The following is a 17,677-nucleotide window of genomic DNA, read 5'->3' on the forward strand; positions in this document are numbered from 1 at the left end:
ACAACAACTTTCTTCTACCAGCAATAATCTAAAGCTGCTAGGCAGCCTTCTAGGAGGTCCTCTACAAAGCACGCTCTCCAAGATCTGCTCCTAGAAAATTAAGCGGCCTCTTTGATCCTGCTATCCTTGGAGACAAAAAGAAAATTTAACTTCATGAGGTGAAATAAGAGAAATGGTATAATGGAAATTAAACAGTATCTTTCAGACATTTTGCTAACAGCATTATTGAGCTGGAAAGCTATTCTCTGGCGCCTTAGAGATGTCCGTGACACAGGGATTCCAGTTACAGTCTTCATAACTTGTGAAGTTGCAACTTCCATCGGTACCAATATATTACTGTGCTCCTTTGCAGGGTAACATCATTTCCAAGCATGTAACGGTGCTCTATGGACTACAGTTTATTGGACAGGGCACAGGCTGTCTCAAGATTTGTGCCTCTATATGGCAATTGCTTATCTGTGCTGATCATACAGGATCAACACAGAAGAAAGAAGTTACTCAATCCACAAAAATATGAACTACTGAGATGTCACTGTATTGCTTAGAGAGTCACCACCTGATTACTGGCACCTTGCAAACTAAAGCTAGTAACTTGCATTTGCAATATTCCTGTGATAACTGTGCCTGCACAGTCAGCTGGGAAACCAGGCTCCAGCTTCCCATAGTAATCAAGTAACAAAGTTGTAGAAATAAAGCTATTTTTCCTCAAAGACATTACTTCTGTTTGATCCGAAACAAAGTCCCAGCACCTAACAGGATCTTTTAGAGTTCTTTCACTAACTGGTGATGGAACAGAGCGTGGTTTCTGAGTTACAAATGATCCTGTTGTTATCCTGCTGGTTAAGCTATGACAAGCAAACCAGTACACTTACTGGGCCAGGTGTGTGAGAATAACTCAGGTTAAGGTTCTACACACATATGTGCATCTGTCACAATGTTTTATAAAATATATGGAGGCAAGAAAACAACATGTATTTGGGATGAGTTAAGCATGTTTTGGCAAGAAGAGCATTTTTTGTGAGCTTTCGTATTAATATTAATCTCCCAGCCTCCCTTGAGTGCCAGTACAGTCCACATTGATTTAGAACTTCATTTTGTAGCAGGATCCTCTTCAGAAATATCCCACGCGTGTTTGAAAATGCTTTGCAGTTTCCACATGGGAATGAAATTACAGAAGAATTTGGTTTGTATAGATGGACAATGGATATTTATTTGGTGGCAGTCCCAGATGTAATCAAAATTATGGAAGAGCTTTCTTTCAAACTAAGAGCTTAGGTTGGTTGTGGAAGAGGAGCAAGTGGATTTTTAAAGTGATCGAGTGCATCTGTAGCGTTCTTTGTTCTCTTCCCCACTTCTGTCCACCTCTTGCTCTGCATCTCAGGTCTCAAAGTACTTGTAAATCTGGGCGACATACTGCATCACACTCTGCCAGTCTGGCCGGTCCGTGTACATCATCTCGCTGAGTTCCTGCATAGGACAGACACATTATCAAAACTTAGCCAAGCACCACCACTGGGAACATCACTTGGTCCTCTGAGTAGCTGTGGCTATTGAATGCTACTTCTGCTTCCATTCCAGAGCTCCTTAAAGCCACATACAGTATAAAAGTCTGTGGGAATGATCTACTGGGCCAGTGCAATTCTGAAACTCATTAACAAACTAGCTAAACAGCCATATGCATTTTACATTCTGCAAAGATTTCTTCCATCTGCAATCAAAGATCAATTCTCTATATAACTTCATTTAAATTGCTGCTTCTTTGCCTGTCTTTGGTTCTGTATTTAGTTCGTGAAGCCCATATCATCTTTTCCTTTGTATTAAACTTTTCTCTTCCTTGTCATCATATTACTGATTTTAGAAAAGGCTTTTTAAACCATTTAGCAAACAAATTATCCTTCTATTTCTTAAAACACTAAAACACACAGAAAGAAAATGGTCTAACAGGCAATTCTACCCATGAAAATAGGAATCATCTGGAATTGGCTTCCAAGAGAAGGACATAATCAATACTCTTATTTCAATACTAGATGACCTCCACAAGTTCCTTCAAATTATATTAATTCTACAAATTCTTTCTGGAAGTTCTCTTAAGACTATGAACTTTCAAGAGATGGTGGTGCAGCCTTCCCTAGCACTACGTGAACATGTTCAGTGCAAGCTGACTGATTGGCCACGTGGCAACAAAGTCTTTGGAACAGTGCATGCAGCAAATCTTCCCTTGCTAAAAGGTTACTCACCAGGCTGGGTTTGATGCCTACGCTTTCAGCAGCTTGAAATGCCAACAGCAGATTTCTCTTCTGTAAAGATAAAAGTTCAAAAGGATTATCATCAAAGTATGATTCCTGAACCCTACCTCGCATCTGGTTAATCAGTAAGTTTAAATCAACAGGTATATTTGAAAACTGAAAAACACTAGATTTAGTACTTTCACATAGATGCTTTTTTTTATTAGTAAGGTATACTCACAAACAAGTTCTTTGTTTTTGAATAGCTCATCTACTTTTGCCCAAGCTACAGCCCTCTGTTATTGACAAATGGGTTCTCGTGAAACTGACTAAAACTGGGAAAAAAAACCCACTGAGGTTCTATCTTTGTTATGAGCGAACTGTTTCTGAAGAGGTGTTAACTAACACAAGGCATTTCTGTACCTAGTCTAATTCTTATTGTAATAGATACGAGCTGTCTGAAGTAAATCCTGGTTCCTCCCCTTTGTGAGGGTCTTAATAACATATTTGGAATGTCCTGACATGGCGTGACTTTTAGATACATTGCTCTCCAAGTAGTTCAATGAATGATCTGTCTGCCTACTGATCCAGCACTTTTAATGTGTGCTAATAACCCAGGAGTCCAGAACTGCTTTAGCCTTTCAGAAGGGATGCTGTCTTCATATTTATCCACACCGCTCACTGTATTATTCAGGCAACTTGTCACTAACTCCTTATCCAGTAGTCCATGCATTTCTCTCTGGGAGCTCACTGTTGATTTCCTTCCCCTTTTCATTCAGTCTGTTTGCTTTGTAAGTTTCTCCATAGATACTGGTCTCTTACTGTTCCTCCCATCTATTTATTTTGTATCAATCAAGATCGTGTGACACTGTGTCTCCACCACATATCCATCAAAATGGGTAACGTTCACCCTAAACACTGCAAATGGTATAGGAGCAGTTACAACAAAACTTACTTTATCCTGGCTGTTGAGCTCCTGGTAAGGAATATGTGCAGGCAAATACGTGTGCAGGAGAGCGCAGAAGGCCAGCCCATCACTCCAGCTGCTGCTGAAGTTGGTAATATCAATATTCTGTAAGAGAAAACAGGAACCATCCCTGAGCAGTGCTACACAACAGAAATATCACCAAACAGTAGTTTTTGTGCAGCCATGAAACAAAAATGCAAGAGTATTAAAGGAACATAGGTTTACATTTTCCATTCTCCCCTTCTTTTTCATGTCAAGTAGAAAGATACCAAGTAGGATGGCAAGTTTCAAAGTCCTGGTTAAGGGATTATTAAGGAGTTAAACGTTTCTCACACCAGGTCACAGAGAGACTCTCTCCAATGCTTTCTAGAAGGTGAGAAATACCATGTGCACCACATGCTGCAGCTGCAATCTTCCTGTGCTGGCAGGAGGAAGGACTTTATCTGGTCCCTTTCAATTACAGAATGGCAGAAATATGATTTCTCCAGCACCAAAACAGAAGTAATTGGTAATGGTGTTTTTGTAGTTGATTTGATGTGTCCTTGTCTCAGGATATGTAACAGGGATGGATTTGTAGAATGATGAGGCAGTGTGATCAGTGTATTTGACCACTGTTATCTTTCTGATATTGCACAGCTGATACATGCTTTAATGAGAATGTGTAATTAACAATTATGACTTGATTCAGCCCCTTATCAAAAGTGATATCAAACTGATGAAATACTAACATAGTCCTCAAGCCCTAAATAAAGAATGTGCTTACTTGTACGTGAGAGGGAGGCTCAAACTTGGCAACAGCAATGGCTGAACGGGCAGCTCTCCAAGAGCTGGGCAGATGTGCCCAGTTTGCAGTCATTTGCATGAATGCACGTTTGCATTCTCATATTCTTTACCAATGCAGTGTCTTTCATCTGCACATCACAGAACACTTAACAAAAGGCAGATAAAGAATGGGAAGTCTGAGATACAGAATTTAATCATCTACCGTAATTCACAAAATGAGCCACAAGTAGCTGAGAACAGAGGTTTCCTGATGCTCACTCTCCTGCTACCATAGTCACTGACAGACAAACGCGGCTGTGTCACTGGTAACAAGTACAATACAAGATCCTTACGGAACAGAAGCAAACAGAAACCTTTAAATTTTGTCTTCACACATTTCCTAACATGATAACAAGGCTAAGTTTGCTCAAGGAAGCAATGTTTCAGGGGGTGTGGATATATTAATAAACACCCAATTGAAAAGCCAGAGCTGAGTGAGAAAAATCTAATTTGTCTGTAGCAACACTCCCACCACTGCCAGCTCCAACAGGAGGGCAGTGAAAAGGAAACATTTTTAAAGAAAGAGTCTCATCTGATTGCAAGTTTAAATGGTCAAAACCCATCTTCCTTCCCCTTGTTGGTGTGATTCTTCTTTGCTAGTCATATAACTTATTACAAGGGTGCACTCAGGTGCACAGAGGAAATCCAGTTTCCCTCCTCATGACAACTGAAGTCCAGAACATGCTACGTTCAGCTGGTGGATTAGGGTGATTACAGCAACTGATATTTTAAAATCAGCCCATCTGTAAAGAACTCCTTTAAAATACAAAGATTACTGGGGTACAGAGTGCACTTGGGGTTCTTCACAGGGATTCTCTTGGGAGGCGCAGCTGTAGTTAAACACACGCTTGTGGCCCAGTTCTGATCCTGTGAACACGGTGACCTTTCTAATCCACTTGTTTGCACTGACTGGCCATACCAGCACACTAAGGAATTTTAATGGCTAAGTTTTGATGCTGTAATAGCAGCTGTAGTTCCAAATACCAGCTAAAAACAAAACAGTGAATTAAGTGATATTGCTTAGAAAAGTAACAGCTGCTGGAGCATGGGAGGCCCCAGGACATGATGGCACCGTGCCATCTCTCATACTATGGCATGTGCGGGGCTACCCTCAATCATTCTCGTTGGCCGCATCTTCCTGCGTGCTGAACTTCAACTGAGACTCTCTGCCACTTCATTTTCTTTATTTAGCTATTTTCCGGTTTCTTTCAAGAGTCCCTGAAAGACAAAACTTTTACTGCATCTCTTATACAAAAGCTAATGCAGACGCACTAAAACCCAGACAGGAACCATTTTAGCATATGCTCTTCACTTACGATGCCTCACTGATTAGTTGTCCAACCTGGACTTTGTCCAGTCAGACAGGATTTCAGATTAGTAATAAATATCCATAACCAAACATGACTCAAGTTGAAGCACAGAATATTTCAGGTTAAAATACTCTGACTGTAATAAATCTACAAATCTAACGGGCTCAGAAAGCAGGCCATCAGCAGCAGACATTACCGCACTGCACCAGCCACCACATTGTATTTTGTTCTATTAACATCTGTCAACGGAGATAAAAGCGACATAGTGGCTGGATACCATCACAAGAAAAAGTATTTTGCTCTGAATACTGTCTTGGCTTTGCCTAATCCATAACGTCGCACCATGGAAGTCCAACTGTGTGTTATGGAATAGGCTGAAGCTGGATTACTCTGCTTTCTTGACGTTTCAGACAAACAAGTTGCTGACTATTTATCAATCTGCAGTTAGTGGGAAAGGAGTGAGTGCCAAATTACAGAAGTGTTTTTACTAAGGCCAATATATTTTATCAGCAAATAGCCTACCACCAAATGCCAATATTCTAATTTTATATTGTATGATACAAATGGAAAATGGAGGTCGTCCGCCCACCCCTGCCACCCAAAGGCCATGGAAACAGGAACAAACAAAGCCTTAGTTAAGCAACAGGACTAGACAAAGAGGCAAGTTGTTTGTGTGGGAACATTATATCCTATCCTCATTTTCATGATGCTATTATGAGACACACGAGATACAAAACTCTTCCTTCCTACAGTATTTCACCAATGTTGGTTCGGTAATTTTACTTGGCTTTGCAGTTTTATCTATACCTGTAACTCTTCTCCTCCCATCTAACAATTTCTAGAGATAATAAGTGCTAATGTCTACAATAAAATCAGAACTATGTCCAAAAATCCTCACATCTCCAACAGCATTGTACAGCCAGTCATCTTCAGTATTACTTGGATCCAAGATTTACAAACAAGCAGAAGTTCCAGGATGGAGTTCTGCCGACAACATTTAAACCACAGATGAAAGCTACTGCAAAGTAGATAGTCAAAGAGAGGTAGTCTGATTTCTCAGATCATCTCTGGCTCTGCTGAAGCCAGAACAAAAAACCCCCCCCCCCCCCAAAAAAAAAAAAAACCAAACAATTTAGGGAATGAACACCTTGGAAACTATTCACTTCTCTTGATTATTTTGGCACTGGAACCTGTCTCGGTCCTTCTGCCATGCCTCTCTATTCCTCAACACACAGTCCATGAATATGTGGGAGCTATTTGTGTACATGCTAGTTGTTAACGTACGCTTCCAAACTGCAGGACGGAGAGTTTAGTGATTTCTCTGTCTCCCAGAATGCTTACAGCAGAACCCCCACCCCATGAGAGACCTAGTAGTTAACCTATATAGGATGGCACCCTTTAGGAGGAAGATGCACCATCAGAGTGTATGCAGAATGAATATAGGGAGAAATATGAAAACAGAATAGGGACTGCAGGTCACACCGAGTTGTAGTGCTCATTAAGCAGGGTGAAAAATTTGCCATCTTATGGTCACAGTATGTCTCCCACTAGTACCCCAATGCCTATCTCTAGTGTACCATCAGTGGATCCACACTGCTAAAGGCATCTGTACCAGAGATTAACCCCTGGCCCGTGGGTCAAGGGGTACCAAGCAGCTTAGGCTTGCAGCGCTCAGGGTTACTAGCTTCCTTCGGAGCAGACACATCATATCCATACTGTGCAGCACTTGACCTGGGTCTTCCACAGTGCTGCTAGGAAAATCATCAGGGAGGTAGGGGTGGTGTCATTGAAAATCTTGAAATGAAAGTCAGGCCAGAAGAAGGGTATTTTTATAGCATGACGACATAACCATCTTTATATACCCTGTGTGCAGTGGCAAAAAGGAGCATGGAAAGATGTGAGGGTACAAAGTTTCCTGGGATAGTGGTGGAGTACTGTGTAGAGCATAGAGGTGTCAAGACTGAACTATTTCCAGTGTAGTTCCCAGGCTTCTTGTCAGTGAAAATAGTTCATTCACTTCAAATGAAAGCTCGTGAGTGAACTACCATACATGCACTGGGAATATTAAGAGACTGGGATCTGGAAGCACACCAGGAAACGCAGTTATCTGAAAGTACTGAAGTACCCAGTATGGTTTGTCTCTATGAATATTAAAGTACCTGACATTAAGCAAAGTTAAAAAAAATTCCAGGCAATATTATTTACAGAACAAGCGTATTATCTAAGATATTAGTGGCGGGCCAAGTCTAAAAGACACCAAACACCTGCAAGTCATTAACCTTAGTCCCCCACCCCAGGAACAGAACCTTTGCTTGCAGATAACAGAGTGCTATGAGAACCACGGTAAAGACACACAGGGGAAATCTGTGTGATCTGTTCTCACCAAAAACAATTTCTTGTTTATCTGAGGAAAAAACAACCACCCCATTAGATTTCACTAGATCTTTGACTCCAAGTCTTCAGTAAAAAGCAACAATGACATCATACACCCTTCATTACATTATGTTAAAATACTGACACAAGATATTCCCGCTACACAGATATTACTGTGCCTGCAGCAATGGCTCTTCGAGTCATATTTTTCTCTGTAAGACATAAATATACTGGATAAATCAAAGGGAATTGCCTCATTTTTAATAGCAGCTCCCCCTTAACTGGCTCAGCTTTCTGCAATCCTTCCTGCTTGCTTATCACTAAGCAGAGACCCACATCTCCTCCACAGACCAAAAGTCTTATAGCTCAGTGTTTTTATGTGGTTATATTTAGACACAGATGTGTGAACAGGAACCTCCTTTTCGTGAACCACACCTCCACAAATCTAACTCTGACCTTTCTAATATAAAATCTGATCAAGATACCAGTGAAAGGCAATTTCCAAAAGATTACCTGCACCCACCCATCTTTAACAATAGCTGCATGAAACTGAAAATCTAATTTGGATTTATTACACCCTAATTGGTTAGGGTGTAACATTAGCAGGCCTCAGTCAAAGAGGTTCTATCAAAGGAAGCATATAAGCTTCAGCCTCTCGATAGGCAAGTTCTAAATACTTCCTAAGAAACAATACAAGTGAAGAAGGGCTCCTTCTAGCGTGACCTAACCTTCTGAGCAAACAAAACACTCCAGTGCATCTAAAATGCTCCAGTAAAGGTATGAAACCTCTGGGTAATCTACCGGAAATGTGGGTGAATTAGAAGTGTGGTCAGGTCCAGTTAACATGGATGAAAGGCATGAATGCCTGAAATTAAAGGCTGCCTGGATTCTTCTGTAATTACAGGGTGCACCCTGATGACTTGGACAATTGCACACAGCTATTTGCAGTGGGTAGCGGCAAGCCTGAAGTGATTTGCATATCATTTAGTCAAACTGCTACCAGGAACCTTTCTGAATTCTCTAACAAATCTTTTTCTCTTAAATGAAATACACAGTAAAGTAATACCTCTTGATTAAAAAAAAAAAATCCAGAATAACTTGTGGAACAGCAATACTGTTTATTGGATAGAGATTAAGTGGCTAGCCAAGATTGGGAAGGAAGACAATTGACCTTCTATCCTCCAGGCTGTATTAATATCCCTAGTTCAAATGGTTCAGGCAGCTGCAGTCTCCATAAGAATTATTGTAACCTTTCTTTGAAACGTTGTGTTTCTATCCCCATCATCCCTATTTCTAATGCTTCTACCAGCCATGTCAGTAAGTCATGCATCTTATTGCTGATTACACGTGTCTGAAACAACACAGCTCAGATAACAAAATGCTATGTGAAAATGCTGTTAAATTATGTAATTACAGCACGGTGAAATAAGGAACTGGTGTCAGCTCTTTAAAGGTTATCCCACTTACTACATGCCTTTTTATAAAGAAACCCCATTTGATAAGGAACTGGTGTCAGCTCTTTAAAGGTTTTACTTTACTACTACCATTTACTACATGCCTTTTTATAAAGAAACCCCATTTTCCATCACATTCCTAGGTTCCATTTCCTCCTTGCTCCACTGCTGCCAAACCCAAGGTGTTGCCTTGGATTTACTGTTTATCATTTGCTTCAGTAAATGTGAATTAATAACCCTTCTTAGCATAGACAAGACATTAGAAAGAGAGCTTATGGCTACTTTTTTTTTTTTTTGGCAAAAGCATCAAACATCGGTTGACTACAGTAGTCACATGGAGCAGGGACATTTAAAAAGAGGGAATTTAACAGACTTATTGTCACGCATCCCACACAAAGATTTTTCAGCTCCCAACTGTTTTAGTCTCTCAAAAGCCAGAGATCTCAGAAAATACCAAAAAGTCAGGCATGTCTAGTTTTCTTCGTTACCTTTCCTAGTTGAGTCAGACTGGCAAGAATAGGTAACATGATGCTCTCTCAAGTTCTGTGCTCAAAACAAGCTCATCTGACAGGAGTTATCTCAAAGACATAATTCAGAGTAAATTTTAAAGCCATTCTAAAATGATCTGTGCACTCTTCAAGCTCAGCTCGCTCTTCATGAGGTATTGAGGAGGTCCATGACCTCGACAAGGCAGCTCCGTTCTGGTATTTTGATTACAAGAGAGATGTGGTGCTGCTAGACCTAAAGTTTTCATAAGAATGAAAAATTAAAGTAGTACCAAATGGGAGATATTTAAGGTAATACATGATAAAGCAATAATGTGAGACTTCCCTTCCTCTGCTTGTAAGGTGAAAAACAGTTTCTGCTGACACTGAAATCATCACTGTAACTATTCATGAGTAACCTTCCTAATGAGCCAAATAGCATCCATTTGTGCCCCTCAGATCTATTGCTCCCAGCACTTGTGTGGGCTGACAAACATTTCACTATATTTTGTTCACATTTCTTAGGTTTTATTTGCATTTTTATATATAGAGACTGACTTTTTAAAAATAAAAGAAATTCTAGTGAACAAGGGTTGAGAGTAGTTGCTGGCACAGCACACATTACACACAGTGAATGTATTTGAACCTTGAACCTTTCCTAGCAAATGAGTTGTTTTGAATGCAAGTTACCCCTATTAACATTTACATTATTAAAAATCACCTACTTCAAAGGTCTCACTAAAGGCTAGTAAAGTAACAGGGGTTTGTACATATTCTTCATTTTGGCTTTCACTTGAACAAGAGAGCGAATGTATAATGCTGAGTTCACAAGGAGCTGGCTTTTTAGCACACAAACATACAAGATCAAATGAGAGCTGGTATAAGCAGAAGCAACTTTATGGACATCTCTGGGCCATTTCAGAGATGAGGGAAGGCTGACAAAAGATATGTATTACGTGTGACTGGTACTTCTGTAATTTACACAACTGTCACATTCAATGAGTGGGCAAAACAAGTGTTAGTTATATCTGGAGAGGCAGAGCTGGATTACACAGCAAGACCAGGAACTAACAAGTTATCCTCATTGTAATAATTCCATTAGATATTGATGAGTTCTTATTTTTGTTATGCATCTCTCTTCTGCTCTTTGGTATAAATTGTAATTTTTGTGCTCACCTGCTGAAAGCCAACTTCCTGCTTGCTACACAACTAACACTTCCATCAATTTTCTCACCAACTCATATAAATGACACCACTGCTGAATGCCACAGAGAAGAAACAGACTGGGCTGTGTTCCTTCATTCCCAAGGCTGCAAGAGCGAAGAATCAGCAGCGTAGCTCCAAGGACCACACAGATACTCTGGGGAAGGAGGGAGGGAGAGAGGGGGAGGAACCAGCTCCCCTCTGTGTCCAAGACAGCAGCACAGCTACTTCCTGCCTGGAGCCCTGGTGCAGAATTGCTAATGACCACGCTGACTGCTCCCACAGCTATTTCTAATTATCTGTATTGAAAGTTCAGAGATTAGCCATGTCCTGGAACTCCTGGGCGGAGGGGTAGGCTGCAGACTGCAGCAGGCTCACGGTAAAGGATGGAAACAAGGTGGGGAGAAGTCTCAACAGCAAAGGGTATTCATGGAACAGGCAGCAGGGCTCAGCTCTCTCCCAGTTAAATTCACAGTTTGGAGCTGTTCCAGCTGGTGACCAATCAATTCGGTGTTTTCATTGATTGTCATTGCATCCAGGCAACACAAGGAAAGCGTCTTGGACTTTGGGATGGATAGAATGTAAATGCTATTTTTAAAATTACCCAGCAGGATAGAAAGTTATGCATGAGAGCGCTGCATGGGCGTTTATTCCACCCCTCCAATCAAGAGGCTTGTACTTGTTTACAGGATAAAGCCCCTTATGTGAAAAAAGGTAGAACTTGGCTCAATTTATTTGGCTACACTGGAGGAGCACGTTTATGCATTGGCATCACTGTGAAGGGAACTTGCACATTGGTAATCAACCTGATTATTCCCAACATGCCATGATTTGGCTGCTGCATTTATTTTCTACACTCAACCCTGGGTCCAGCTCGATAATACAGAGAAATTGCATGTACATATTCCACTATAAGTGTTTTTATTTAGAAAAAGAAAACATTTATCCTGGAAAAAAAATTGAGAATATCTTGAAATTTTAAGCCTGTACTTTCATTAATTAAAAACTCTCAAGATTGCCCTTTATAACAGAGCATCTTTCAAAATATTACTGAAACTCATCATCATCCAATGATATGATATGATGATCTAGAACAGCTAGAGAAATCAAGGCAATGGTATTACGCAAGCCTGCCAAAGTCACAAAGACAGTCCAAAGCAAACTTGGGAGCAAAAGTCCGGACCAACTTATTGTCAATTTTTATCTAAACACCAGATAATCCCTCCTATCTCAATAGCTATTACCAAGCCTCCCTTCAACTTCTGCATAGATAGGAAAAGTGTCTCTGAGGTCAACATTCTTCTCTTCTGCAAATACCTGAGAAACACAAAGAGAGTGTCCTGGTTTTGGCTGGAATAGAGTTAATTTTCTTCCTAGTAGCTGGCATAGTGCTGTGTTTTGGATTTAGTATGAGACTAGTATTGTTAACACACTGATGTTTTAGTTGTTGCTAAGTAGTGTTTATACTAGTCAAGGGCTTTCAGCTTCCCCTGCTCTGCCAGGTGCACAAGGAGCTGGGAGGGGGCACAGCCAGAACAGCTGACCCCCACTGGCCCAAGGGCTATTCCAGACCATATCACGTCATGGCTGGGGGAGAGCAATTGCTGCTCATGATGGGCTGGGCATTGGTCAGCAGGTGGTGAGCAATTGCATTGTGCATCACTTATTTTCTATATTCTGTATATTGCCATTATTATTATTATTACTATTATTATTATTGTTTTCCTCTACTGTTTTATTAAACTCTTTATCTCAACCCACAGGTTTTAGTTTTTTCCCATTCTCTCCCCCATCCCACTGGGGCAGGGGCGGGGGGGAGTGAGGCAGCGGCTGTGTGGTGTTCAGCTGCCTGCCGGATTAAACCACAGAGAGACAGAAATTTCATCCATTTCTCAGAAACTCACAGGATATACTAATGAGTTCCTGGGAAAAAAAAAAATCCATTGCACATATATCCTACTTCTAAATGTCAAAATGCTATGAGTACTGCGGATGCAGAGCTCTTAGTAAGCTTGCGCACTCTCTCATACCAGAAGGGATACACTGCCATATGGTACTTCAGGGTGAGCGTCACTGTTCACCAGAGAAGAACTTTGTTACATTAATGGTATTGGTAAATATTAAGACAGACAGCTTTTTCTTGCTTACTCAGCAGGCTCTAGCCATAAGCTCAGGCACACAGGTTAGTATGGCAGAAGGGAAATCTTCCCAGTCCTCCCCAGAAGAGAGAGACTCTGCCATGAATGCTGCTTAGAATGAATGGATGGCTGCCATTTAAATCTGGAGGGGTTTTGTTCAGTGGTTTTTTTTTCAGCCACATCACACAAATGGGGAGTTAATTGTTTTGCTGCTGATCTTCAGTACACAAAATCACAGTACTCTGGGAATCCAGCCTTTCCAGAGTGCACATAAACTGTGTGTAACAGCAGATGGGATTAATCTCCTATCCTTGCTGCTTGAAAGGCCTCGCTGAGAAAGATGCCCAGAAAACTTGTACACTCACTCCTCTCTTACTGCTGAATTACGGAAATGCCACAGCTTACCTAGTTCTCATGAGTATTTAAATATTTAGATAGAAACCTGGCTAATGTTGATATACCAGAGAGATTGATACAATTTGGAAACATATTGCAACAGTTTTATGCTGTTTGTTGATACCACCACAAAAAGTAATGTAGGAAAGTGTATGGGAATCACTCCCATACCCAAGTGCACATCTTGCGATGAAGAAACAACTGGGTTCTTCTCTGTACTACTTTAGGACAGTGCACAGCTGTGCTGGGATTCTCAAGGCTTTAAAACTAAGCTCCTTTATGTTAGTGTCAAAGGAAGTGTTTGACCAATTGTTTTAGGAGCCAAGTCCCAGGAATTACATTCTGCCCCGGTTCAGAAGGTGAGAGGGTTGATCCTGGTTGATGTCCCATTCAGCTCTTTGGTTCCTTACCAGAACTGCCAGCCTGAGCCCCAGCCCCAAGGACTGTGGCAGCGTTTGCAATACCGTCTGGGTTCACTCTCTGAGGTCCAAGATGGTGCATGACTAAGGGTAAGTCAGGCAAAGTGCTCAGTCGAGACTTCGAAAAGATTGAGACAGTAGTTGCTTAAGCAGAAAGATAACGTCAGCTACCCACACTAATGATGTACAAAGAAATAACAGACTTCTCGTTTCTAAAGATAACCCTTAGTTTCCAGAATAAGGAAGAAACCATCAAACGCAGACATGTTAACGTACAACTGGCCATGAAGGAGCTTTTGGATCTCCTGTACAGCAGGTCCCCACAACGTACAGCCCCAGCAACATGCCTGCTTGATGCATCAGCAGTCAAAAAATAGTCACCCTGGCTGGCTGTCCTAGCAGCAGAGAGTCTCCATCTCCCTATGAGAATGCACTGGCCCCATGACCACTTGACCGAAGGGAACATGTTATGTCCTCATCTGCATTTGTACATCTTTGGGCCACACTTAATCTGTGCTGGATCTCATCCAGTCAGTAAACGAGTCAAAAACTATGAGAAAAAGGAGGGGATAATATCATGGAATAGGGCTTGAGAACAAAGAGGATATGGAAGAAATACTGTGTAGTTCGAAAAGAAAAGGAATTCAAATTCCTGTGAGAAAAAGAAAGCCACAAATTCATAAACAAAAAGCTAGTATTACTCTGAGTTTAGACCGAACACAAAAGGGTAAAAAGCTGTATATCATCCACTGCCAAACCACTAGTCAACCAGTCTCTTGCTATAATTACTTGACAAACAGCAAATACTGCAACTGCCTTTATTCTTCTCCCTACACTTTTGCATCTTTGCTACATGAAGAACACAGTATTATGCAGAGACACCACCTTTTACATAGTCTGATATACCAGCTTTATGCTTCCAGTAGTAAAAGCATTCAGAATTACATTTAATAACCTTCAGGTTATGTTCAGAAGTAATTTGTTTCCAATTTCTGTCTCTCAAGGCTGGAATAGCCATAATAGCAGGAATACTTCAGGGTAGGGTTTTTTTTTCTTGAATAGCTAAGGCACTATACAGGAAAGGGACTTTTATTAATATATACAGGAAAGACAAAGGTTGAAGTATTTCGACTCGTCTTAATGCCAATCTAGATTTCTGGAACCTATGCAGGCTGCAGTCTCCATCAGGATATTTCATCTGACCCCTAAAGCTATCTGTGTTTTAAGAAAAGGAAGGTTCAAAAAACAATTCACATTTTTTGAGGCAAATAGAATGGTTGGGTATACAGATATTTGTAGTTTGCTAATTTAAACTAAACAACACAATGTCAGAAAGTAATGCCCTAAAAATAGTTCCTACATACTCCTAACCATACTTTCTAAAACTGCACATTGTTCCTGGGACCTACTGCAAAGTCAAATAAATCCAAATAAGGCATGGAAACAAATAAATCATTTTCTTCTAGCTCTGCTCATAGTTGCTAGTGTATTTTATGCAGAATAATTAAAAGTTGGTTTTTTTTTTCCTCCAGGAGCTACTTGTACAACATGAAAGCTACATAAAGATGGCTCTGGTTAGTAGTTTCTCCATGGTGTTGAGATTCCTCCAGATGGCATGAAATCTGATTCTGAGGCTGGTCCCACAAATACCAATAAGAGCAATACCAATTTATCAGCCATCTCCTATTGGTGTCAGTGCTAATAGGGAGCACTGCCTCTTCTCCTCAACATGCCCACCGCCTTATCCATAAGCTGATGTACTGACGCTGTCACAGTCAGGGAGATGATATAATGCAATGGCTTGAATGCACAGGTCAGGAATATATGAACTATAAAAATCTTCAGAGGTATAGCTGCCATTTCCCTTTGTCAGTTCTAGAACATTCCTTGTCTCCTCCTATTTAGCATTCCTCTAAAGACAACTGCACCGCACAGATAACTTTACAATAAAAGATGGTGGTTATTCAACAAGTGGATCCCAAATGGGTCCTGTTAAACCAAATATAACTTTGATAAAAAGAATAATCATGATGGTGCATGGGACAAAAGAGTCAGTCTCAGATTCTCTTTTCCTTCGTGCCATAGAATGGATGTGTAGTGGTTGGAAAAACACATCAAAACGGTACTTTTAAGTGAACCATATTCATTAACATGGTAGCAATTCCCTCCTATCTCTGGAGAGGGTATATGTGGCAGAAACAATAATCCTCAGTTCCAATGATCATGGGTTAAGTGCCTCTTGATGTTCTGTGTTTTCACAATACATCTGTGGATAGACTTAATCTAGAGAGGTTTGGCCCCTTGACAAATGGTCTCCACAGAGAGCAAACAGAACCAGGGCACTTAAATAACACCACAGTCACTAATGATATGATTAGGGAAGGTGATAATGCAACAAGAATGACTCTCAGCAGCTTCCAGGAGTTAAAACTCATGGGAACAGAGCCTATTAGAAAGAAGCACCCAATTTCTACTTTACACTGTTGCTATGATGTATAATCTTTTTAAATAGATGGGAAAAAAAAAACAACCACAAGACAACAGAGAAAAAGCTATTTTAACATAAATAACTTACTCTCAGCAGGCTCTGTGGTTTAAAGGACTTGTGGTAATTGAATTCCAGAGCCACAAAAGCAGTTCTCAAGTCTGGTCATCTCATCACCCTACATTATACACCATGATGTCAACAAATTCAGAGAGGCAGAAGGAACAGTCTATGTATGTCTGGCTAAAGAGATGATGTGCCAGTGCACAATTTTTATAAGGAACCATACATTAGATTAAGGTTGTTTTTCTTAAGCTGGAGATTTTCCTCACAGAATTTTTGTACAAAGCCAGAGCCCAAAGCCGTATTTCACTACAATTTTTTACTGCTGAGATTTTTTTAGCACCTCCCCTGCATAATTATTCAAAATCAATAGCCAAAATGCCAGATAACACTCATCTAGGCATTGAAGTATGACAACTGAAATCATATGATCAATCATGCCACAGTTTACGCAATCCCACTTTCATATTCTTTTCTCCTAGTCATTAAACTGAACTTCCACTTTTCAATCTAGTGATTCTGTTTTCATGTTCTAAAGAATTACTCTTTCTCCTTAGCATTCATATCTTTTTGATATCAAATCACTGTTTAAATAGGGATCTTAGAAATGGCATAGCAGATTAAGAGAAACATAGATGCTTTCATGTTTCCCCTCAGTTACTGTAAACTCATACAATTTCTTTTAAAAAACAAACAAACAAAACCCTCCACTGCCACTCCACAACACTACTATTGTGTTGTACTTCTCTCAACCCCCTCCAGTGTCCCTCTCTTGTTTTATGAGATTGCCTCCTGGAGAACACACTGAAGTTCAAAGCCAGGGAATGTTCCCACTGCAGTCAATGCAAGGATAAATGCCAGGAGGAGGATGTAAATGTCTGTCTATAGTATAAGCCTTGTATGGATTAAAGCATTTAAAAAGTGGAGCTTTGTGTGCTGGTCTCTAGGTCTTACCCCCAGATACCTTCCTGGGTCACTAATCCAGCTTTCCTCAGGGAATCTGGGATATGGGTAGTAGCTGCTACTGAGAGTATCAGTTATTTTAATCCATTTTCCTCATACTGTTTAATGAAATCTGGTATTTCCATAATTTAAACAGAAAGGAATCTCCCTCTTCCCCACCAGCTCAGATGAGGAACTGTTACTAGACCTCAAAGGCAGTACATTTTGCCACTGAAAAATAAGTTAGGCGGACAAGCAGCAAGTCCTTTATTCACTCATTCCACCGTGTCACGGAGCTGAGAACAGTTTGCATCCATAGTTATTTGTGGTTCTGGGCTTCATGCTAGAAAGAACATGACAGATTATACTGGGATTTGCATAGATGATGCCTCACA

At 40.5% G+C, this 17,677-nt stretch overlaps 1 protein-coding gene across 1 annotated transcript in view; it reads right to left on the reverse strand.

Moving 5' to 3' along the window:
* Nucleotides 1-1,346: 1,346 nt before the first annotated feature.
* Nucleotides 1,347-17,677, reverse strand: part of SPECC1 (sperm antigen with calponin homology and coiled-coil domains 1) — a 71,865-nt gene continuing 55,534 nt past the window's right edge. Inside the window, exons 12-14 of the mRNA XM_009633976.2 lie at nucleotides 3,181-3,297; nucleotides 2,238-2,297; nucleotides 1,347-1,467 (exon numbers count right to left, since the gene is read on the reverse strand). Coding sequence (XP_009632271.1) covers nucleotides 1,378-1,467; nucleotides 2,238-2,297; nucleotides 3,181-3,297 — 267 coding nt within the window. The 3' untranslated portion in view covers nucleotides 1,347-1,377. The remainder of the gene's footprint in view (nucleotides 1,468-2,237; nucleotides 2,298-3,180; nucleotides 3,298-17,677) is intronic.

The sequence above is a fragment of the Egretta garzetta genome, unplaced genomic scaffold (genome assembly GCF_000687185.1).
Source record: "Egretta garzetta isolate BGI_Z169 unplaced genomic scaffold, ASM68718v1 scaffold112, whole genome shotgun sequence".
In the NCBI taxonomy this organism is placed as follows: Eukaryota; Metazoa; Chordata; class Aves; order Pelecaniformes; family Ardeidae; genus Egretta; species Egretta garzetta.